Consider the following 25,420-nt stretch of genomic DNA (forward strand, 5'->3'; position numbering starts at 1 on the left):
CTAGGCCCTTTGTTACTTGTGCTGGTTGAGAGAGTGGCCATGGCCCTGCTGGGCTGAGCTCCCCAGATGGTGAGGTCACAGGGGACTGTCAAAGCTGGCGATGTCACAGGTACTGGCAGAGCAAGGTCCCTGCACCTCTGGAGTGGCTGCCCTAGTGGGCTGAGTCTGTGGGACTGTTTGTAGCCGTGTTTGCAGATGTCTAAGGAGACACAGGCAAGTGTCTTGGAAAAGCAGGGAGGTTGTATACAGGGGCAGGTGCCCACCAGGAATCAGGATGCTGTGGCTCTCACAGAAGGATGGGATGCAGATGCCGATTTGTAGTAAATGTTATAAGGGACCACTCCCAGCACCTCTCTGTCCACACCGGTGACTCATTTGGCCAGTCCTTCTGCAGAGACTCGGTTTCGCAGCAGTGGTGAGTAGGAAGAAGGGAAGGGGAGGGGCTTGGGCAGCTCCCAGCCCTGACTGTCTTGGTTGTGGGGAGCTATAGACTTAAGGTTTGTGTTTCACCGCAAAGTTTGTATGGTTGAAAGCTATAGTACTTGGAGGCGGAGACTTTGGGAAGTGATTGGGTCATGAGGGTGGCACCTTCATGAATGGGATTAGGGACCCATTATAAGGGTCCCCATTATAAATGCCCTTATAAAAGGGACCACACAAAGTGCCCCCTTCTCCATGTGAAATGCAGCTAGAAAACAGCTATCTATGAACCAGGAAGCAGGCCTCACTGGACACTGAATCTGCAGCCCAAATGTGCTGATACAGGGGTTAACCCTGTGATATAGAATAAACAGTCTCCATCTTCTCCCTGCTTAACTAGGCTGAGAGGGCAGAGAATAACAAAGGATCTATAAACCCTCCAGTGTTCTCTGGAAATGTGTGGACCCAGATAAACCTATTCGAGCTTGTGCTCTTCATTAAGAAGGTGGTTGGAGTGAAGGTTCCAATCTGTTGTGTCTTGCTTCCCCTGGGGTTATCAGCTAATATTTAGTGACTGCTTATCATGGGCAGATATGTGACTTCCCTGGTGGCTCAGATGGTAAAGCGTCTGACTACAATGCGGGAGACCCAGGTTTGATCCCTGAGTTGGGAAGATCCTCTGGAGAAGGAAATGGCAACCCACTCTAGTACTCTTGCCTGGAAAATCCCATGGACGGAGGAGCATGGTAGGCTATAGTCCATGGGGTCGCAAAGGGTCAGACACGACTGAGTGACTTCACTTTCACTTTTATCATGGGCAGAAGAAGGAGCTAAACATCTAATCCTTCCAACTACCCTGTCATCTCTAGGTAGGTGCCATCCATTATTATACTCATTCTATACAGGGGGAAGCTAAACTTCAGAGGGAATAAGTGACTTATTCAAAGGCACATATCAATAAGCACTGAATCTGATTTGAACCCTGTCTGGCTTCAGAAGTCAAGTTCTCCAGCATTATTTTATACACAGAAGGGATATTAAAATATTGAATGACCAGCATGGTAAGGATACTGGCTAATGCAGAGAGAGGCCTACCATAATCCAGCCACATCAGTAGGTAACAGTTGCTGCCAATTCTCCCAGCACCAGGCTCAAAACTATTTCTTCTCCCCATGAATGCTCTGCGGCCATCTGAGAGGTCACAAGGCAAACCCAAGTTTGTTGCGGGTGGGACAACCTTATACTTTGTGAAAGAATTTTTGGGAAGACTGCTAGTTGCTCACAAAAGCCTAAAGTCTAAGGGAAAGTTTCTGCACAGACAGAGTTTAGTGATGCCTTCAAGATTCAGTCTTCTTTCTCTCCTTCTCTCTGTTTCCCCTTCCTCATTGATAGCTAGATTTTTGGGAAGATTCCTCTGGGTGCAGGTTGCTAGCACCTTCAGGCTAGTGCAGAAACCCTGGTCCTTGGTAAGTAATGGCAAACATCAGGCCCTGAGTCTCGGGCCTTCTCTGAAGGAGTCAACACAGCTTGGGGACCACACCCTGGTTGGTCAGGCCTGGAATGGGGCTCGGGGTCAGCCCCACTGAAACACAAGGCCTGTAAGTGGAAATCAGGTTGGTCTCCAAAGGAAATTGGGTGCCATTACCAAAAGAAGGCAAAATGGATGCTGGTCAAGAAACACAGAAAAGATCCACTCTATGGTGATTATAGACATCTAAAGAAAGTCTATTTATTGGGGAAAAGCCTGGCAGGTAATGAAGCAAAATGTTCAGAAGAGACTCTGATTATTGTGACAAAATCGGAAATACATATAAGCAAAATCAGGTAAATAGCAATAAAAATAACAACACCCTAAGCAATATGGTAGACTGAGTGAGTGGGAAGCCTGTTACACAGCACACTCACACAAATATCATATAGGGTTAATATCTATACTGTAGGAACTTCCCAGGTGGTCCAGTGGATAAGACTCAGTGATCCCAATACAGGGGGCCTGGGTTCGATCCCTGGTTAGAGAACTAGATGGCACATGCCACAACTAAGAGTTCACTTGCCACAGCTAAAGATTCCACATGCTGTAACTAAGAGTTGATGCAACTGAATAAGGAAGTCAAGGAAGGCCTGGAGACCCCCAGAAGATAGAAGAGGCAAGGAGGGCCTTCCCAGAGCCTTGAGAGGGGAGTGTGGCCCTGTTGACAGCTTGACTTTGTACTTGGGCCTCCAGAACCATGAGAGAATGACTCTGTGTTGTTGTCAGACACCCAGTCCATGGTTATTTACCTCAGCAGCCGAGGGAAACTAAGATAGCCTCCCACGGTGATGGTGATGTCCAGTTGTTATCACTCTCAGCACGTGCTCAGACACCATGTACTTGTCCTCCAATGACGTCTCGTGGTTAAGTACTGTTACCACCTTGTACGGATGGGGAGACTGCAGCTCAGATAGAGGAAGACCTGGGTATGAGCCAGGCTGTCTGGTTTGAGCCCACACTCTTCACCCCTGCATGATCAGGCCAACTGACATTTAGCAGCCAGCACCCCTTTGGAGCAGGTCAGAACTTTGTTTCCACAAACCTGTGTGATCATTTCTGGGGCAACGCCCCCACCCCCATTGCCCCAGTACCTGACATTTCCACAGGTTTTCCAAACCCCCTGGGATGGGCGCCTTTGCCACGGGCACTGCTCGGTGCTGCCACCTTGAGGTGGCCACCAGGATCGGGCCACTCCCCAGCCTTCCACCAGGGTTCCTGCAAGTGTGGGCCTGCAGCTCTTGTCTGCAAGAATCCCCTGGGGCCCTGTCCATGACGAGGGGGGTGCCCGCGGCCCCCACCTGCATGTGAGACCACCTTGGGGCCTGAGTCTTTGGTGGGTGCTCCGTCGTAGCTCTCACTCCCAGGGCAGCCACCCTGAACACCAGTGTTCTAAGGGGAGACTGCAGTTTTTGCCTCTTGCCAGGATTCCCACTTCGTGCGTGTTGAAAACACTTAAGGAGTCGGAGCTCCAACCATTAGCGGGTGGTGTGGGAATTCCACTTAGAACCTACACTGGATTTGTTTGGGAGAAGCAGGTTAATAAGCCCCATGGGATGGACGCTGAGACCCCAAAGGCATTCATTCTCAAATGACAAAGGACGTCACCCTGCTTTCTAAGGAGGTGAACGTGGTTATCTGGAGAGGAGAGGCTTTGTTTGGAAAGAGCTGGGTTTGGGCTGGGAGCCCTACAGCCAGGCTGTTCTGCGGGAGAGAGGGGGTGAGGGCTTTGAAGTTCCTTGGCTGCACCGAGAAGGGGAGAAAGGTCAGGCCTCTCTAGGGGTGGAGCAGGTGAGGCTTGGGGAGAACAGAAACATCTAGAGGGAATTTTAAAATTGTTTGTGTTGAGGTCTCCAAGGTAAACCCCTCACCTCCACAACATCAGAAATCAGGCCTTGTTTGCCAGTGCTTTTGTGTGAGCGCCGGCGGCCAGAGACGTGCAGGCCCCGAGGAGCGGGAGGGTAGGGCTTTCTCCTGTAGGTTGGCACAGAGCAGACTGCCCTGGGGATGCAGAACAGGGACAGTGGGGTGCTGAGCTACAAAACGGTGCTGGGACAATCGGTTAAGTATTGGAAAAACAGTGGGTTAGTTTCTCACTCTCACTTGGGGATGAAAACTACAGAGAGAGAGAGAGAGAGAGAGAGGTCATAAGTAAACTGTAAATACTTAATTTGGGGAAGAAGTACTTTCTAAATATAGCAGCCAGTAAAGAAATTCCAAGGGGGAAAAATCAGTCTAAAAATAGGTCAAGGACTTCCTGGTGATCCAGTGGCCTAAGAATCTGTGCTGCCAATGCAGGGTGCCCGGGTTTGACCCCTGGTTAGGGAACTAGATCCCACATGCCTCAACTAAGACCTGGCACGGCCAAATAAATAAATTAATTTTTCTTAAAAAATAAAAAGATGTCAAAAAGTAATTTAAAAAAATTTTAAGAACAAGCCACAAATAAAAAATATTTGCTACAAATACCCTACAGGGTTAATATCTATACTGTATAAAGATCCCAGATTGAAAAGACAACATTATATTCCAAATAACACAATATGCAAAGGATGAGAACAGACCACTCACCAAAGAAATCTAAATAACTAATAGCCATGAGACAAAATTCAGAAGTACTAGTGGTCAAAGAAATACAAAATTAAAAAAGAAAGCAAAACAAGATATCTTTGGGTAGTGGGATGATAAGTGACTTAATTTTTGAGGGGGAGCAAACTTCATTTTCTGATGTTTCTCTAGTAATATCTCTTACTTGCATTAAGAAAAGATTCTAAAAGTTAAAAGCACATGGTTTGGTCAAATAACAAATGAATAGCCTGTATCAGAGACTTTTTTTGTTGTGGTGGATTGTGGGCAAGTTTTTTCTTTCAAGCTCTTGCACATAAAATTTATACAATTCATTTGCCCTTTCAACAATGGGTAAAAACCACTTGAAGCATTAGAACAAATTTGCAAGTTAAGATAAATTCCTTCCAGAAGCCTGGGCCCTGAATGTAGATAGGATTCCTGGGGCCACCCAAACACCCACTCTGAGTGGGAAGGGACTCAAACTGAGGGGCCACCCTCACACCTCCCTCTGCAAAACAAAGGGCGTACTTCAGCCCCCCCCCCCCACACACACACTCGCGCACACACACACATACCCCTTGGACTGCTGCAATTCCTAGGATGCCTTTGCTCCATCTCCATCTCCAGGGTCTACCCCCATCTCTCCCTACTCTCAGGTTTGGCTGGCCAGCGGCTGTGAGAGAACTCAAGTCCCTCAGAGGTCTGGTTGGTGGCTGTGGGGTGGCCTGGGTGGGGTGCTGAAGGGACGCTTGTGCAGACCAGCCTTGAGAGACCAGAACTCTGCCCATGCATCCCTCCATCCATTCTTCTTGTATTGCTCCTGGGTGTCCATACTTCAGAATGTGACTATATTAGAAGACAGGCCTTTAAGGAGGTAATTAAGTTAGAAGAGGATCATCAGGTGAGCCCTAGCTCAGTATGACTGGTGTCCTTTTAAGAAGAGGAAATGTGGATGCAGACACACACACAGAGAAAGTCATGTGAACATGAAGACGGCCACCCATAAACCAAGGAGAGCAGCTGGGGACAGCACCTTCCTTCATGGCTCTCGGAAGGAGTAGACGCTGCCAACATCTTGATTTCTGACTTCTGCCTGCAGTTCTGTTGCTTAAGCACCCCCTCATCTGTGGTACTTTGTTCTGGCAGCCAAGCTGAAAGACATGGTACTCCTGAGCATAGGATTAGGCCCTCCAATAGAATCACAGAGAGGGATTCCCTGGTGCTCAGTAATAAAGAATCTGCCTGCCAATGCAGGAGACACACGGGTTCGATCCCTGATCCAGGAGGCTCCCATATGCCATGGAGCAGCTAAGCCCGGGAGCCACAACTACTGAGCCCATGTGTCACAAATACTGAAGCCCGCATGCCCTAGAGTTCAGTGGCTGCAACAAGAGAAGCCACGGCAATAAGAAGCCTGTGCATGGCAACTAGAGAGTAGCCCCCGCTTGTCACAACTAGAGAAAAGCCCGCACAGCAAGGAAGCCCCATCACAGCCAAAAATACGTAAGTTTATTTTTTTTTTTAAATCACAAAGAGATTAAAGACAGGTATCTAATGGCAAAGAATTTATCATCTAATTTGAGAGACAGGTCACTAATCTGCTGTCACAAGGTGGCCTAGTAGGTCGAATGCACATTCCCCAAAGTGTACAGGTTCCCTGGGTTTGGGATGCTGGGAAGACTTAACAGGCTAGAGGTCAAACCACGGTGGTGAGGTCACAGGGTTTGGTGACCTCAGCCTTCCCAGCTCTCTTCTGGTTCCAGAGATCTACTAGTCTCCTATGGGAGCTGGAGGGCAGTAAGGTGGGATACGGAGTGGGGGCAGAGCCCTGAGCCACCTCCTGCTCCCTGCGTTGACCCAGCTTTGCTCCACCCCTAGGGCAGCCTGGGGATGGTGACCTGTCTGGACAATCTGTTTCCCACGACCGGGACTCACTTCTGCCCCTTTTCTCCTCCCATCAGGGGCCCTCAACTCAGAAGGAGTGGGGAGAGTGGTTCTTCCACCTCAGGTGGGTTTCCCCAGAGGTATTGCTCTAAGGAAGAGTTACTGAGCCTTAGCTCTAAACTAATGGTTTTAGCCTCCCTAGTCTGGAAGGAACAATTTGGAGAAGTGGTGAAAGATATGGGCCACTCCCCAGACAAAGGAAATGGCAACCCACTCCAGTATTCTTGTCTGGAGAATTCCATGGACAGAGGAGCCTGGCAGACTATCAAGTTCATTGGGTTGCAAAGAGTTGGACACAACTTAGCGAATGAACAACAACAACCACCTCTAAGATCTGAGCTGTGTCTGGTTATTTGCATTCCAGGGACCAGCAGACCCCCAAAATCCACCTGCCAAGTGACTGGTCGGCCCAGGGCTGTGCACAAGTGGAGGGAAGGGTGGTCAGGGATGGAATCCTGGTGGAAGGCACCAAAGCAGCAAGAGGGGGCCTGTGAGGAGGCAGTGGGAGCACCCTGACTGATGCTGGAAGGAAGCCTGTCCCTGAGGCAGAAGATCTCACTTTCTCCTGGAGGCCAGGGGAGAGGTATGGAGGAAGCAAAGCTTTGGGAAGGTTTGGGGAAGAAGCCACTAGGAGCCCAGCTCTGTAAGAGCCTGCCTGCCACACTGCAGCATGAACAAGCATTTTGCAAACATTCCCCAGAAAGACAGGCTCTGTCTTTCAGAACAAAGCAGGAACAGCAGGGCAGGGGGCCCAATCAGGTTTTGAGTGAATAGAACAGAAAGTCTCGACCTGCCCCAAACAGGCATGTGTTCACGGGGGACGATCAGCAAGGAGCTTAGGAAACTGGAGTTTGGGGGTGGACAACATTGTCAAGGTGAGAAGGTGATGTCCCCAGTGTGTCCCCTGGAGGGGAGGGACCGCCAGCTTGCAGACACCTAGACAGATCCCACTCACCCCACCTCCCACTTTGTGTCCACACTCAGCCAGCCACCTTGGGTGTCCCTTGGCTTCTGTAGTGGATTGAATTGTGGCGCTCAAAAAACATGTCCACCTGCAACCTCAGAATGGGGACTTATTTGGAATTTGCAGACATAAAATTAAGCTCATCCCCAGATGAGATCATCCTGGATTTAGGGTGGGCCCTCACTCCAATGACTAGGTCCTTGTAAGAGCAAGGGGGAAGATGCTGGGAGTGAGGCACAGAGGGGGAGGCCACGTGAAGACGGAGGGAAATGGGGGCCAAGGAACACTAAGGGTCACCAGCGGCAAACAGATGCCAGAGAGGGGCATGGGACACGTTCTCCCTCAGGGCCTCCAGAGAGAACCAATCCTGTTGACAATTTCTAACTTCAGGATTCCAGAACTGTGAGAGGAAAAGGCCATCTTTATAAGTTTGCACATATAAAATAGATAACTAATAAGAAGCTGCTGTGTATCTCAGGGGACTCCAATCAATGATCTGTAATTGCCTGGATGGGAAAAGAATCTAAAAAAGAGTGGACATATGTATATATATAACTGATTCACTTTGATGTACAGCAGAAGCTAGCAGAATATTGTCAATTAACTATACTCCAATAAAAATTAAAAAAAACAAAAGTTTGCAGTAGTTTGTTATGACAACCCTAGAGGTGAATACAGCTTCCTATGGTGATCACAGGTGTTGGGAAAGGATCACACGTGTAAATGAATTTCGGAAACACTGGGCTTCCCCGGTGGCTCAGCAGTAAAGAGTCTACCTGCAATGCAGGAGACGTGAGTTCAATCCCTGAGTCAGGAAGATCTCCTAGAGGAGGGTGTGGCAACCCACTCCAGCATTCTTGCCTGGAGAATCCCACGGACAGAGGAGCCTGGTGGGCTATCGTCCATAGGGCGGCAAAGGGTTGGACACAACAGAAGCAACCGAGTGTGTGTCAAACTAGAGGTTTCTTTGCTGAGGAACATCTCAGAGCCTTTGATAGGCGACAGAGCCCTTTGAGTTTTTAAGGTGGGGGCAACCAGTATTGAACACACATTTCCCACGCTTATTTGACCAAGGAACACTCATATATTAGTCAGCTTGGGCTGCCAAACAAAATACCACAGACTGAGTGGCTTAGACAACTAACATTTGTTTCCTACAGTCTGGAGTCCGAGATCAAGGTGCTGGCAAGGTTGGCTCCGGGGAGGTCTCTTTTCCTGCCTTGCAGACGGCTGCCTTCTCACTGTGCCCTCACCTGGCCTCCTTTCTGTGCATACATACAGAGAGAGAGTCAGCGAGAACACGAGAGTTCCAGTGTCTCTTTCTCTTTTTATAAGGACATGAGTCTTGCTGGATTAGGGTCCTATGCTTTCGACCTCATTTAATCTTGATTACCTCCTTAAAAGTATTTCTAAGTATAGTCACATTAGAGCTTCAACACACGAGTTTGCAGTGGAGTTGTGGGGAGAACACAAACACCTTTTGCACTGACACACCTGGGGAGATGCAAATTTAATTGCCTTGAACTTGACCCCAGGGATAGGGGGTGGCAGGGGCCACTGTCAGTGAGCAGGTGGCTGTCATCCATCCATGCCTGTATAAGGATGTCTTTGGTACAACAGGAGAGAAGAAAGAAGATGTAGCAGGTATTTTTTGAAGGTCACATCATCTTGCAGCTCCTCCTGTCAAAAGGAGTCTATTTTCTCCAGCCGCTGAATCAGGGCTTAGCCATGTGACTTGCATCGGTCAAGGGGACAAAAGGAAACATGACACCAGCAGAGGCTTAAAAAGTGTTTGTGCACTGGGGCTTGGCTTCTCTTCTTTTGGAGCCCAGCTGCCAAGTGAAGGAGTCTGGCCAGCTTGATAATGAGATTTGTGTGGCCTAGTTGCCTTCGTCACCCCTGCCAAACGCCAGACATGTGTGTGGGGCTGTCTGGACCATTCAGCCCCCAGCCTGTACCAAGTCAGCCTTCTCAGTACTTTGGGGAACATCTTTGTCACCAGTTTTACTATTAAAATTTTCTAGCCTTTTAAAGATATTAGCATGATGAATATCAGGTGCATGTGTGCTCAGCTGTGTCCAACTCTGTGTGACCCCATGGACTGTAGCCCGCCAGACTCCTCTGTCCATGGAAATTTCCAGGCAAGAATACTGTAGTGGGTTGCCATTTCCTTCTCCAGGGGATCTTCCCGACCCAGAGATTGAACCCGCATCTCTTGTGTCTCCTGCACTGGCAGGCGGATTCTTTTACCGCTGTGCCACCTGGGAAGCCCATTAATATGAGGTGAAAAATCTTAAACTGATACCCCACAACAACAGGATGTGAGGTTTATTAGATTGGTCTCTGAAATTAGCCATAGATTGGCTAGAGAGAAACTGGAAATGTTTTGAAAGACAGAATGTATCAAACGTGAACACTGACCTATCTGGGGTATTTTTGAATATCCCACTGGAAGGAGCTGGTGAAACACATGGGTTTGCTTGAAAAGCAATTCCCTCTTGAGAAGTGGCACCATCTTTTGAAAACCCAGCTGAAATGACTGTCTTCGTTAGTCTTGGTTGCCTTGGGAGCGTCAGGGACAGGGAACGCCAGCGAGAGCAGCTGATGTGGGGCACCTCCCTGGTGTCCTCCCTACCTGACCTGGCTCTCGGCTGCCCCCTCGCGCTGGTTCTGTGGCACTGCAGGAGGCTGCCCATCCTTTATTCTTTATGCAGGCTCCTGGCTCTGTAGGTGGCATCCTTCCCACCCACGGGACGGAGTGAGGAAGAGGATTGCACTCCATGCCTCACTCCAACTCCCACTCTAAAAGCTACACATTCACTGTGACACCACAAGGTATCCAGGGACAGGGGACTGTGGATCATTACCAACCACTGACTCCGTGCGTGCATGCTCACTCAGTTGTGTTTGACTCTTTGCAACCCCATGGACTGTAGCTCGCCAGGCTCCTCTGTTCATGGGATTTTCCAAGCAAGAATACTGGAGAGTGGGTAGCTATTTCCTTCTCCGGGGGATCTTTCTGACCCAAGTATAGAACACAAGTCTCTTGCGTCTCCTGTAACTGGCAGGCAAATTCTTCACCACTGGGCTTCCGTGGCCGCTCAGACGGTAAAGAATTAGTATGCAATGCAGGAGACCCAGGTTCTTGGGGACTGGAATACAAAAGCAGGAAGTCAAGAGATATCTGGAATAACAGGCAAGTTTGACCTTGGAGTACAAAATGAATCTGGGCAAAGACTAACAGGGTTTTGTCAAAAGAACATACTGGTCATAGCAAACACCCTCTTTCAACAACACAAGAGATAACTCTACACATGGACATCACCAGATAACTAAAAGAGATATTCTTTGCAGCTGAAGATGGGGAAGATCGATATAGTTAGAGAAACAATACCTGGGGCTGATTGTGAGAACGTGAGCTCCTTATTGCAAAATTCAGGCTTAAATTGAAGAAAGTGGGGAAAACCACTATACCATTCAGGGGTGTGTGTGTGTGTGTGTGTGTGTGTGTTAGTGGCTCAGTCATGTTCAACTGTGTGGGACCCCATGAACCATAGCCTGCCAGGCCCCTCTGTCTATGGGATTTCCCAGGCAAGAATACCAGAGGGGGTTGCCATTTCCTTTTCCAGGGGATCTTCCTGACCCAGGGATTGAACCCAGGTCTCCTGCATTGCAGGCAGATTCTTCACTGTCTGAGCCACCAGGGAAGCCCAGACCATTATGGGCTTCAAATCCATTATGATTATACAGTGGAGGTGATGAATAGATTCAAGGGATTAGATTTGGTAGAGTGCCTGAAGAACTATGGATGGAGGTTCATAACCTTGTACATGAGGTGCTGACCATAACTATCCCCAAGAAAAAGAAATGCAAGAAGGCAAAGTGATTGTCTGAGGAGGACTTGCAAAAACCTGAGAAGATAAGCAAAAGGCAAAGGAGAAAGGGAAAGATATAACCAACTGAATGCAGAGTTCCAGAGAATAGCAAGGAGAGAAAAGAAAGTGTTCTTAAATGAACAATGCAAAGAAATAGAGGAAAACAATAAAATGAGAAAGACTAGAGAAATCTTTAAGAAAATCAGAGATACCAAGGTAACATTTCATGCAAAGATTGGCACAATAAAGGACAGAAATGGCAAGGACCTAACAGAACAGAATAGATTAAGAAGAGGTGACAAGAATACACAGAAGAACCACACAAGAAAAGGTCTTAATAACATGGATAACCACGATGGTGTGATCACTCACCTAGAGCCAGACATCATGGAGTCTGAAGTCAAGTGGGCCTTAGGAAGCATTACATGAACAAAGCTAGTGGAGGTGATAGAACTTCAGCTGAGCTATTTAAAATCTTAAAAGAGGATGTTGTTAAAGTGCTGCACTCATATGCCAGCAAATTTGGAAAATTCAGCAGTGGTTGAAAAAGGCCAGTTTTCATTCCAATCACAAAGAAAGGCAATGTCAAAAAATGTTCAAACTACAGCACAATTGCACTCATTTCACTAGCAAGGTAATGCTCAAAATCCTCCAAGCTAAGCTTCAACAATATGTGAACTAAGAACTTCCAGATGTACAAGCTGGACTTAGAAAAGGCAGAGGAACCAGAGATCAAATTGCCAATATCCGTTGGATCACAGAAAAAGCAAGGGAATTGCAGAAGAACATCTACTTCTGCTTCATTGACTACACTAAAGCCTTTGTGTGGATCATAACAAACTGTGGAAAATTCTTAAAGAGATGAGAATACCAGACCATCTTACTTGCCTCCTGAGAAATCTGTATGCAGGTCAAGGAGCAACAGTTAGAACTGGACATGGGACAACGGACTGGTTCAAATTGGGAAAGGAGTATGTCAAGGCTGTATATTGTCACCCTGCTTATTTAATTTATATGCAAAGTATATCATGCAAAATGCTGGGACTGGATGAATCCCAGAGTGGAATCAAAATTGCCAGGAGAAATATCCACAACCTCAGATATGCAGATGACACCACCCTAATGACAGAAAGCAAAGAGGAACTAAAGAGCCTCTTGATGAAAGTGAAAGAGGAGAGTGAAAAAGCTGGCTTAAAACTCAACATTCAAAAAAAGAAGATCATGGCACCCAGTCCTATCACTTCATGGCAAATAGTTGGGGGAAAATGGCTACGGTGAAAGATTTTATTTTCTTGGGCTCCAAAATCACAGCCATGAAATTAAAAGACTCTTGCTCCTTGGAAGAAAAGCTATGACAAACCTAGACAGTGTATTAAAGAGCAGAGACATTACTTTGCCAACAAAGGTTCGTCTAGTCAAAGCTCTAGATTTTCCAGTAGTCATGTACAGAGGTGAGAGCTGGACCAGAAAGAAGGCTGAGCACTGAAGAATTGATGCTTTTTGAACTGTGGTGCTGGAGAAGACTCTTAAGAGTCCCTTGGACAGCAAGGAGATCAAACCAGTCAATCCTAAAGGAAGTCACCCCTGAATATTCATTGGAAGGACTGATGCTGAAGCTGAAGCTGCAATACTTGGGCCACCTGATGAGAAGAGCTGACTCATTAGAAAATACCCTGATGCTGGGAAAGATTGAGAGCAGGAGGAGAAGGAGGTGACAAAGGATGAGATAGTTGGATGGCATCACTGACTCAATGGACATGAGTTTGAGCAAACTCTGGGAGATAGTGAAGTACCGGGAGCCTGGTGTGCTGCAGTCCATGCGGTCACAAAGAGTTGGACACAACTTAGTGACTGAACAACAGCTTACCTCAGTATGTGTGGTACACACACACACACACACATATATTTATATTTTTAAATTGGGGTCTTGCTGTACTTTCAATTTGAAGCTTTTCCATTGTTCACTTATTTAAAATGATACTTTAAGCAATTTCCTATAGCCTTAAATATAATGTTAATAGCTGAATATATTTAAATATAAATTTTAATTGAACATATAACTTTACATTGAATAGCTGCATTCCCATCATTTAGATACACTGTACTTTATTTAACCAGGCACCTGTGTGGGATGTTTTTCAGTCAGTTTTCACTAGGTATAGCTGCAGTAACAACATATCCCCACATCTCAGGGGCTCATAATTATCAAGGCTCGGTTCTTGTCCTTCTTATATTTCCTTCACAGCATAGTTGAGGATTCGCTCCTATGGGCTGGGTTGGCTGTGGCTCTAATTCTCTGTTCAAGCCAAAGGAATAGCCCTGGGGACACGTCAGTTTTGTGGCAGAAGACAGAGGGGAGTGAGCAGGTGGAAATAAGCAATGACTCTTAAAGTCTCTGCCGCAAGTTTTGTCCTCACACAGGCCATTTGCAAAGGCAGTCATGGGGTCAAGGCCAAGGTCAGTGGGGTGGGGCCACTAGTCCTGCCAGAGAAGGTGCCACAGGTCACACGCAGTGGGTGGAGTTGTATAATCCTCTTCAGGAAGGGAGCGTGAATAATTGGGAACAATAATACAATTGTCTGCAGAGGTTTTCCATGTTGAAACTATTAAACTGCTTTTGAACGCTCTCTTTTTTAATGATATTAAATCTCATGCAACTTTTCAAATTAAAATTTCATTTTAAACAAGGTCACACAGGTACATGTTTTTAAAAGTCAAACAATTCTTTAAGGTTTGTAAAACACTCCCCCCACCCCCACCTCCCTAAACAGCAGCTTCCTTTAGCCAAATTCCCACACCTCAATCAACTGAGAAAGAACTTATCTCCAGTCTTACCACGTGCCAGGAATTGTGCTAAACAACTGACCCAGGGTATCTCAACTTACCACCACCTCAGGAGGTAAATATTATTATTTATCTCCCTAGTGGAGAAGAAATTTAAGCTCGAGAACTGATTTCTTTGGCCGGAGGTGTCTGGTGGGCTGCAGTCCATGGGGTCACGAAGAGTCGGACACGACTGAGCGACTTCACTTTCACTTTTCACTTTCAAGCATTGGAGAAGGAAATGGCAACCCACTCCAGTGTTCTTGCCTGGAGAATTCCAGGGACGGCAGAGCCTGGTGGGCTGCAGTCTATGGGGTCACACAGAGTCGGACACGACTGAAGTGACTTAGCAGCAGCAGCAGCAGCAGGGCAGCCACTTGCCAGCAGGGGGCAGATTTGCGATTGGAACCCAGGTTACCGAACTTCCGCAGCCGCAGTCCTGGAAGAGCGGTCCTGGCCCGCAGCATCCGCCTCACATGGGACCCTGTTAGAAACACTGGTTCCTTGGGCCCCAAGCTGGCCTTGCGAGCTTAGAAACTCAGGGGTTACAATCGGCAGTTCGGTGACTCAGATGGATACAGGAAGGGGCGTGTGCCCTGACCACCCACCCCCCAACCCCCAACGCCGGCTTCAGTGATGTGGGGGCCATTAAAAACACGACTTGGGAGCCGGACATAGGCGCCCCTGGTCCCCCGTGGTCCTCCCCACTGCGCCCCACGCCCCCACCTCCAGCCGGACTGCCGCGGATCTGAGCAGAGGGGCCCTTTGAGGGGCGAGCGTGTGCACGCGGGGCTGGGGGCCTGGCTGGTTGCTCTGGGAGGTCTCTGCAGCCCTGACCCGGGCCCGGAGTTGCCCGAAGTCTGGTCTGGAACCGGAGCCCTTCGCCTTTAGGAAGTAAATGGGGGGTGAGGTGGGGAGGGAAAAGCCTACGAATGTCAGAAATTTCCAAATCAAGTTCATCGCTGAGCTTTAGAGGGTATAAAGCTCAGCTTGCTTGTCTGGTTTCAGCTCCTCACCCCCACCCTGACGGGCTTCAGCTCAGCCCTTCCCTGCCCCACTCTCTTCCTACTCCAGGCCTCACCCCAACCCCATGCCACAGAGCTGGGGGTGGGTTGGGGGTGGAGAGCTGAGGGTCTTCCGGCAAGAACCCAGCCTGTGGTTGCAAGGCTCCTCCTGTCTCTGCGCAACCCTGGAGGGTGGCTGCTCCCACAGCGTGCGGCTGCGCTTGAGCTGGGGCTGCTACCTGATGCCACCCTGGGCCCCTCAGCCGGGGGGCACCCAGTTAGTGCCCTCCCTCTCTTGGTCCTGCTGCTCCCCAGGGGCACTGCCAGGACACAGGAGATGGGTCCCTCTGCCCTCAGACCCATGGATCTCCTCTCTCCCTCCCCCTCCTGCCCTCTGATGGTGGAGGGGGTACCTTGCTCTCCTTGGAGCCATTACTCTGCCCTTCTTTCTTTTCACTTCCTCAGCAAACCCTCCCAAGTTCTTCTAAGAAGGACATTCAGGGGAGAAGGGGCCCTGCCTGAGTGGGGACGCCGGGGTTGGAGTAGAAGGCAAATGTGGGAGACAGTGTGAAGGCTGAATCAACAGGACCTGGTGGCTGATGGATGTTGAAGACAGGGAGAAGTCAAAGCCCAGCCAGCTGGGAGAACAGGCCTGGTACCTGGAGCCGGAGATATGAAAATTTTGTTCATATTCAAGGTGATGGGAGGACTCCAGCCAGTGGACAGGTCCAGAAGGCCATTGGGAAGGGCTAAGCCTGGATGCTGTTCGTGGAAGGGATTAGGGAACACTGGTGAGGACCACTCCTGGGGAGTGAGCAGATGAGCCTGCAGAGGGCAGGCAGAGGCCCAGGTCACAAGGTGGAGACGGTCCCACCTTGTCTTGAACAACAGAAATTAATTTTCTTGCAGTTCTGAAAGCCGGAAGTGCAAGATCAAGGTGTCATCATGTTTGGTTGCTTCTGAGGCTTTCCCGTTTGGCTTGCAGATGGCCATCTTCTCTCTGTGTCTTTGTGTGGTCTTCCATCTGTGTGCTAATCTCATCTTCTCATAAAGACACCAGTCATATTGGATCAGGGCCTTCCGGTGACCTCATTTAAGCTTAACCATCTCTTTAAAGATCCTATCTCCATGTCTAGTCATGCTAACTGGGGGGTTAGGATTTCAACAGATGAAGTTTGTGGGGACACAATGCAGCCTGTAACAGGGAACAGTACATATAGCTGGGGGCTTTCCAGGTGGTGCTAGTGGTAAAGAACCCGCTTGCCAGTGCAGGAGACAATAGGAGATGCGGGTTCGATCCCTGGGTTGGGAAGATTCCCCCGGTATTCAGTATTCTTGCCTGGAGAATCCCATGGATAGAAGAGCCTGGCAGGGTGCAGTCCATAGGGTTGCAAAGAGTCAGACACGAGGAAGCAACTTAGTATGCATGCACGGGGAGATAAAATATACACACTGAGGTAATTTTAAGAAATGGTACACAGTTAATTGTTAAACTGTGTGCTAGAGAGAAACAAGAACGTAAGACCATATAAGAAATGATTACACATGGAGACGCTGAATAAAATAAAGTGGAATTCCCTGGTGGTCCCTTGTGGGTAGGGACCCATGTAGGTAGGACCCTACATGTCTACTGCAGGGGACATGGGTTTGATCCTCTGGTCTAGCACTAAAATCCCACATGCCTTGTAGTGCAGCCAAAAAAAAAGGGGGGGGGGATTTTCTCATGAGTCTCACTCAACAACTTCTACTCAAGAGTAGCTCCTGTTTAGGAAATGTCATCATTTAGCTGGATACATGCTGTATAAATGGTCACTTGGGGGACTTCCATGGTGGTCTAGTGGTTAGGACTCTGTGTTCCCATTGCAGGGGACCTGGGTTTGATCCCCAGTTAGGGAATTAGATCGCACAAGCTGCAACTAAGAGCCGGCCTGCCGCATGGAAGGTCCTGCACACGGCAACGAAGATCCTGCATGCCTCAACTCAGACCTGGTGTAGCCAAAAAAAAAAAAAGTTAAAAAACAAGGTCATTGGAAAGGCAAAGAATCCAGGATCTGTGAGTGAGGAAAGAGGGGAAAAGAAGAAAGTATATGAGGTGGGCAGTCTGAGTCTCTGTCGCAGGTCCCAACCCAAATCCCTTCTGTCTCTTCCAGTCCAGACTCCATGTAGCAGCCAGAGTGATTGTTTGCTTAAATTTTAAGGCACTTTCTTTACAGAGTGAAAAAAAAAAATCTAGCAGTGTAGCTGGTAATACAGTGAAAAATAAGCCTCCCTCTAACCCCTACTTCCCACCCGCTCAGCCCAGAAATAATCTCTGGGTTTTCTACCTGTGAACCAGACCGCGACATTTTCCTGCTGAAGACGCTTCCCCCGGTCCCAGAGTCTGCTCCCGGACCCTGCCCTCCTCCCTGTCCTCGGCTCACGCTGCTGTCCTCCTGGCTCATAGGGGAGGCTATCTGGCTTCCTCTCAGTTACAGAGGGCACTGCTCCACGGCCCTTCCCCTGCTGTTCGCTCTGCCTGGAATACTCTTCAGGGCTCAGTTCAGTTCCATCTTGTTCAGCAGCAAGCCTTTCTTTTTAGGTCCAACCCTGTTCACCGTATCAAGCCCTCCACCCTCCAGTCAGGGACCCAAACCACTGCACCACTGAATTCCACTGCTCTACTGTCAACCCCCAAGGACCCGATAGGGTCAGCCCCTGTCGGAACGTGAGAAGGGCTCCTGCCTGAACATGGATGAGCTTAGAAGCTGAGGGATCATTCATTTCTTAACTATGTATCAGGGGAATTCCCTGATGGTACAGTGGTAAGCATGTGATGCTTCTACTACAAGGCCACCTGATGTGAAGAGCCAACTCATTGCAAAAGACCCTGATGCTGGGACAGATTGAAGGCAAAAGAAAAGAGGGCTGGCAGAGGATAAGATGGTTAGATAGCATCGCTGATTCAATGAACATGCATTTGAACAAACTCCAGGAGATAGTGAAAGACAGGGAAGCCTGGTGTGCTGCAGTCCACGGGGTCTCAAAGAGTCAGACACAACTGAGTGAGTGAACAAAAACAAAAACAAAACAAAACTGCAAGGGGCATGAGTTTGATCACTGATCAGGGAAATAAAATCCTGTAAGACAGGTGGCATGACCAAAAAACCCAATATCAGGTGCTGTCTCTTATGACCTGGTATCAGGAAGATACAAGAGAATGAGATGGTCAAGTTCTCCTGGAACCTGCAGACCAGATTGAGGAGATAGGCAATGAACAAGAAAATGAACCAATAAGATTGTCTCAGGCTGCAGTAAGTTCCATGAAGGGCATAAATAGGGGATGTAGCAGAAGGTTTGGGAGTGGAGGGGGGCATGCCAAAATGTGTGGTTGGGGAGGTCATCTCAGAGCTCTGAAAGATAAGAAGGTGCCAGGGAAGGAACCAGGGAGAGAAAGTTATAGTAGAATAAAGAGCATGTGCAAAGGCCCTGAGGTCTCAGGGAGTGGTCCAGCCAAGCACAGAGGAGAAGATGAACACAGCTGAGCGAAGCTGAGCTGCATGCTGACTTAAGCTGGGGTTTATTCTAAGAGCCTTAACAGGATTTTCAGCAGGACAGTGGCATGATCTGGTTTGATTTATAAGGAAGCCGGCTATGGGACCTGAACTTTGTGAGTCCTTTGAGTGGTTTCTGTAATTTTCCGTTTGCAGTGTTGTCTTGGGATAGTGTTATTTTTGGTTTTCTGGCCAACTTGGTTAAACTGACAGTGGGATTTATTTTATGCGTGCAGAGCTGCAAAACAAGTCTCAGCAAATTTCCTACCTGCTTCTCTATGACCTTGGGGGGTTGTCTCTTCCAGGAGAGACTCTCGTACCCCCTGAATGGTAGACCCTTCATCCTTGACATTGTGCCATTCAGCACCTCTCGAACTTGCCTTCCACTGACAGTAGATGCATCAATCAGGGCTCTCTAGGAAAATAGAACCAACAGGAAGTAAATGATAGACAGGGAGGTAGGTAGATGGATGGATAGATAGATCAGAGAGAGACATAGAATGATAATGAAACCTGTAAGCCAACCTGGACTCTTGCTCTGGGCAACTCTGTGTGTTTTGGGGGTATCACCTAACTTTTGCTTGAAAATGAAGGCATTTGACTGACACTGAGCAGGTCTGAATTTGGGAAAGAATAAAATTCCTGGCACTTGTTTCCCAGTCCAGGCCTGGAGGCTGGTGTGAGAAGGCGGATGGAGCCTGGACCGCTCCCTTCTGCTGTTTGACTCTCAGCCTGTTCTCAGTGAATATCAGCGAGGTTCACGACCGAAGTGACCTGGGCCTCCTTGGGCAGGAGATGCCTCACGCTGTTGGCCCCTTTGGCTGTGGGGCCTCTAGAGGAGTTACTGGCTCCCTAGTTGTAAGTCTTGGCTGTGCAATCTTGGCTTTTTCTTAATCAGATACTGTAAGATCACAATGGAGGATCTGACTCTTCCCACAGAGTCTGCTGAACTCTGACCCCACAGCCCTTCATAACCTCCTGCTTCTACATCTTGGTGGTTTGTGTGGTCACATGACACCCAGCCACACAGACAGGCAAAATAAGCCCAAGGGGAAACGGAAGACTCCCACACATCCTGCCTCCAATAAAAGGCAGAGATAGGCCCTGCTTGTTGGATGGTCTCACCGCTGTTCCCAGGCCTTAAACTGTGTGCGTGTGTTAGCATGTGTGCAAATCACACCAGGGTCATGTCAAGCATGTTGGGGGTTTGAAGGCCAGCTCTGTGACTATTCTGGACTTTGGTTCAAGCCTTTGCCCTGGACAGTCAGCCAGGGTACAGACCCCCCCAGCTGAGTTCCCTATGGATGGAGCTCAGAATCAGCACCGCCCTGAGGGACCTTGACCTTCAACCTGAAGAGCATGATTGCTTTTGTTTGGGTTCCCTCAAAAGCAAACCTTGAGATGAGAATTGGGTAAAGTACTTTGTTTGGAATGTGATCCCCAAAAGCATGGGGTAGAAGAATGAGACAACAAAAGGAAAGAAAATCACAGGTGTATATTTATAAGTCACTTCTGGCTTTGGGAAACTGGGGTTCAGTCCTACTAGGAACCCTCTGATAGGCTCTGTGGAACATGCCTCAGTTATTTCACCAGGGGGAAAGGAAGCTGTGCTGTATTTGTTATTTTAAGTTTTAAGATATAACAGCTACACCATACAATTCACCCATTAATAGCATACAACTCAGTGTTTTTAAAAATTTTTTACAGATATGTGCAACCATCACCATGGTCAATTTCAAAAGGTTTTCAGAGCCTCAAAAAGGAATTGCACCCATTTAACCCCTATCTACCACCACCCCACCTCAGCCTACACAACCACTAATCTACTTTCAGTATATGTAGATTTGCCTATTCTGGCCATTTCATATGAATAGAATCATATAATATGTGGATTTTCATAACTGGCTTCTTTCATTTTTCAAGGGTCAGTCGAGCTATACATAGCATGTATCTGTACTTCAATCCTTTTTTGTGACTGATTAATATTCCATTGTACATATATACCCATTTGGGATGTGAATACCAGGAAGCAAGGCTCACTGGGGCCATATTGGAGGCTGCCTATCACATGGGGCATTTATTCATCCATTCCCACCCTTCTGTAGGAGAGTTGTTCCTGGGGAGTTAAGTCCCTGACACTTCTGACCTAAACCTGAACATCCTAAAGACACTAACATGCAGAAGAACGCCCTCAGGCAGACAGAGATTAAGGAAACTGTTAGTGCGTAGTTGCTGAATTTGCAGATGCTTTCAAGAGATAAAAGCAGGGTGCTGATTTGGTCTGTTATGGTGATCAAACCCATCCCACATCAGGTCTCCTGTATCCTCCTTCCTTGCTGAAAGGCCCACTGCCACCCCAACACTTGCCCTCATTCGAACATCCCTCCCCTCCTCTGCCTGACCATTCTTTTTTTTTTTTTTTTTCAAATCAAGAGTTTTTATTGTCTCTTTAAAATATCACAATTGAGTCCACAGAACCATCTGCTATCTTGTTTCTGCAGCAGGATCACTGAGATCTTATTCATCAGCCTGCTGAACTGTTCCTTTTTCAGAAACATAGATACCATCCAAAAATTTTCTGATATCCTTGTTTTTAACTGTGGTGGCTTGCTGAATCAAAGCAGCTGAATTTGACACAAGTTCAATGTCATTTCCTTCAAGAATCAACTCATCTTTCTGGGCTTGAGATACTGAACAGGCAACCCCTGGCCTCATTCGAACCCTGCGTATGTATTTTTCACCCAAAAAATTTCGGATTTCCACAAGAGAACCATTCTCCTGAATAACAACGTTGATGGGGAAGTGGGCATACACTGACCTCATCTTGTAACGGAAGCCCAGTGTAACACCCTTGATCATGTTCTGTACGTGGCTACAGATTGTGCGAACAGTGGCCAGTTCCTTTCTGTTTCCCCACCATTTGTCAACACGGAGCCTCTTCTTTTTCTTTCCAAGGAGACTGAGTTCTACATTGATGTGATTGAAGTCCCTCCGCAGGGTGCCTCTGGGGCCCTTCACAATAACTGTCCGTCCCTTCAAGGTAATGTCGACATTTTCTGGGATGTCGACAGTCTGATTGCTGAGAATGGTCTTCATTCTCGCAGTAGATGCGGCAAAGAGCTGCCTGACCATTCTTATCTGCTCCTCCCTTAGTTGGTCAACAGCTATTTCAGCAGATTCCACAGGCTTCTTTAAATACTTAATTGATTGGTGGCTCAGACAGTAAAGCGTATGCCTACAATGCAGGAGACCCAGGTTCAATCCCTAGGTCAGGAAGATCTCTTGGAGAAGGAAATGGCAACCCACTCCAGTATTCTTGCCTGGAAAATCCCACGGACAGAGGAGCCTGGTAGGTTACAGTCCATGGGGTCGCAAAGAGTCGGACACGACTGAGCAACTTCATTTCACTTCACTTCAAGCAATACACATTGCTGAAAATACAAACAACACAAAAATATATTACCAGGAAGTAGGAGTCCCTTATAATCTCACTCTAGAAATGATCACTGTTGCTTGATTGACACATGTTCTTCAATAATTTTCTGGGCATAAAAATCCCACCTAAGTGGGACTTCCCTGGTGGTCCAGGGGTTAAGAATCTGCCTTCCAGTGCAGGGGATGTGGGTTCGATCCCTGGTCGGGAAAATAAGATCCCATATATTGCAGGTCTACTGAGCCCTTGTGCCAAAACTAGAGAGCTTGCATTCTCCAACTAAGAATTGATACAGCCAAAATAAATAAAACAGAAGGCAAAATTCAAATTATTAAAAAAATTTTTTAAAAATCCCACCTACTTAAAAAAAAAAAAAAGCAAAAAACACCTAGTCATTTACGTGCCTGGGATCCAACCCTCCCTGCTATTATGTTCCTTACAGGTTTCTCTTGGCAACATATCTTGCCTGGGTGCCTCTCTAGGACAACATATGTAAATCAGCCTCCATTTTTCACATGCATGCACAGTGCTACTTAATATGCATGTCCCACCAATTGTTTTCCCATCCCCTATTTATGGAGAATTGATGCTTTTGAACTGTGGTGTTGGAGAAGACTCTTGAGAGTCCTTTGGACTGCAAGGAGATCCACCCAGTCCATCCTAAAGGTAATCAGTCCTGAATATTCATTGGAAGGACTGATGTTAAAGCTGAAGCTCCAATACTTTGGCCACCTGATGCAAAGAACTGACACATTTGAAAAGACCCTGATGCTGGGAAGATTGAGGGCGGGAGGATAAGGGGACTGACAGAGGATGAGATGGCTGGATGGCATCACAAACTCAATGGACATCAGTTTGAGTAAACTCCGGGAGTTAGTGATGGACAGGGAGGCCTGGCATGCTGCAGTCCTTGGGGTCACAAAGAGTCGGACACGACTGAGCGACTGAACTGAACTGAACTGATGGACGGAGATAGCAGATGCCTTTGGGGCCCTCTGTCTTCTCCCCTAACGTGACTCTGATTTCAGCCTCACTGGGGAGGGAGGGGGACCCCAGCTCAGACACAGGCCTTGCCTTGTCCACTTTCTGCTCCAAGACCTTCTCTGACACACAGGAGTCCTTGGGACTCTTGTGCAAACACAGTCAGGAAGTGCAGGGGGAGCCAAGAGCTCCAGCGACGTCAATTAGAAACCAGTTGTCTGGTCCTTCAGGCAGATGACTCTGGGTAAAGAATACTTTACCCAGGACACTCTGCTTTCAGGAGCTAAGATAATTTAGGTTGTCTCCAATTTTTCATTATTACAGACAAAGTTATAACAAGTAGCCTCTTACACTTATCTCTGTATTTGAGCTACTATTCTTTTCCATAAATTTTTGGAGGTAAAGTTGCAGGGCCGAAGGGATAAACCTCACTGTTTGGTGGCTATGGCCAATTTGTCCTCCAGAAATGTAATGATTCTCATCTATGTTGGGTGAGGGAGACTGTTTCCCTCTCTCTGGGAGGCTGAGTGAAGTGAGTAGGGTGTCCTGCCTGCCTCCCAGATAGAGGTGGGGAGGGGGCAGGGACAGCTCAGAGTCAGGCTTGTGTGGGTTAGGAGGGGTTGACAAGATTGGTTAATCCTTGTTGCTGTTCAGTCGCCCAGTTGTGCCCGACTCTGTGACCCCGTGGACTGCAGCACACCAGGCCTCCTTGTCCCTCACCATCTCCCAGAGTTTGCCCAAGTTCATGTTCATTGCATCAGTGATGCCATCCAGCTGTCTCACCCTCTGTCACTCTCTTCTCCTTCTGCCCTCAATCTTTCCCAGCATCAGGGACTTTTCCAATGAGTCTTCTGTTCACATCAGATGACCAAAGTACTAGCTTTGTTTCCAAGGCAAGCCATTCAACATCACAGTAATCCAAGTCTATGCCCTTACCACTGATACTGAAGAAGCTGAAGTTGATCAGTTCTACAAAGACCTAGAAGACCTCCTAGAACTAACACCTGAAAAGAATGTTCTATTCATCATCCAGGATTGGAATGCAAAAGTAGGAAGTCAAGATATACCTGGAGTAAAAAAAGAAAAAAAAAGATATACCTGGAGTAACAGGCAAGTTTAGCCTTGGAGAACAAGATGAAAAAACAAAATGAAGAGGAGGGGTCCACCCAGTAAGTAAATATGCTGCAAACAGAAGACACATTTCTCACTCTCAGGGAAGGAGAGGAAGGGTGAATGCTGTGGCGTTGGATTGGAATTAGAGGACTGCTGTCAGTTCATGTTTTTCAATATTTATTGACAGATATAAAAATAAATTTGAAAAAAATAAAAAATAAATATCGATGTGTGCATATATGTGTATTGTATTTAATTATGTAAAACAGAAAATTATATTTCCTAGTTGGGCTTACTGAGAGGGCCTGGGGGCAGCAACACCCCAGTAGTAATGATCATACAAGGCACCCAGATCTTTGTTTCTAGACCCCAGTCTCTGCTAAAAGGAACCAGATCTCCTTGGAAAATGGCTGATTTCAGACTGATGCAGGGAAATACATGAGGATTCTGTAATAGCTTATTGTGCAAGAAAACACAGAAATGTTTATGATGAAGACATGGAAAGGATACAGGAGGCAGCTTGATGAGGTTCCCACTGGCCAAATCTGGGATAATTTAAACATGGTAAATAATGATAATGAATTATTACTCATTGAATACAATTAGAAACCCTGCATCCACACAGATATAAATAAAGAGTGAGAGGACAAATTTTTATCTTACAGTATAGTGCAAACTAATCAATGAAGGAATGATAGAATTAGAATTACCATTTGGCAACCAATAATTAATTTATCTAAGAATCATAGACAAATGCTAAAATTAGTGGGTGTTTGATGAGAAATGGGATATTTACACAATCTCAAAGTACCCTCCATGAAATACAAATTAATTCCCAAAGAAAAAGTAGTAGTTTTCCAGAGGAGAACCCTGGCAGATACCATGTTAATCAAGGGAATAAAATGATCATTTTCAGTAACAGGACCAATCAAAGCCAGTGGCTGCCTCATAGGATGCAATGAAAAGAACAAATCTCCCTTTCTGTGATATAGCCACCCAAAATGTATAACCTGAATCTCTCATAAGGAAACAACATCAAGCCTTAACTGAAAGAAATTCTGTGAAAGAACTGGCCTGCGTGCTAAGTCACTTCAATCGTGTCTGACTCTTTGTGACCCCATGGACTGTAGCCTGCTAGGCTCCTCTGTCCATGGAATTCTCTCCAGGCAAGAATACTGGAGTGGGATTCCCTTCTCCAGGGGATCTTCCTGACCCAGGGGTCGAACCTGAGTCTCTC

At 47.3% G+C, this 25,420-nt stretch overlaps 1 protein-coding gene across 1 annotated transcript; it reads right to left on the reverse strand.

Annotated features, from left to right (window-relative positions):
• Nucleotides 1–21,063: 21,063 nt before the first annotated feature.
• Nucleotides 21,064–21,782, reverse strand: LOC122698549 (60S ribosomal protein L9). The gene has a single exon (XM_043909698.1). It carries the CDS (start codon nt 21,750–21,752, stop codon nt 21,174–21,176), a length of 579 nt encoding a protein of 192 aa, XP_043765633.1. The 5' UTR covers nt 21,753–21,782; the 3' UTR covers nt 21,064–21,173.
• Nucleotides 21,783–25,420: the final 3,638 nt, after the last annotated feature.

This window comes from Cervus elaphus, chromosome 8, assembly GCF_910594005.1.
Source record: "Cervus elaphus chromosome 8, mCerEla1.1, whole genome shotgun sequence".
Lineage (NCBI taxonomy): Eukaryota > Metazoa > Chordata > Mammalia > Artiodactyla > Cervidae > Cervus > Cervus elaphus.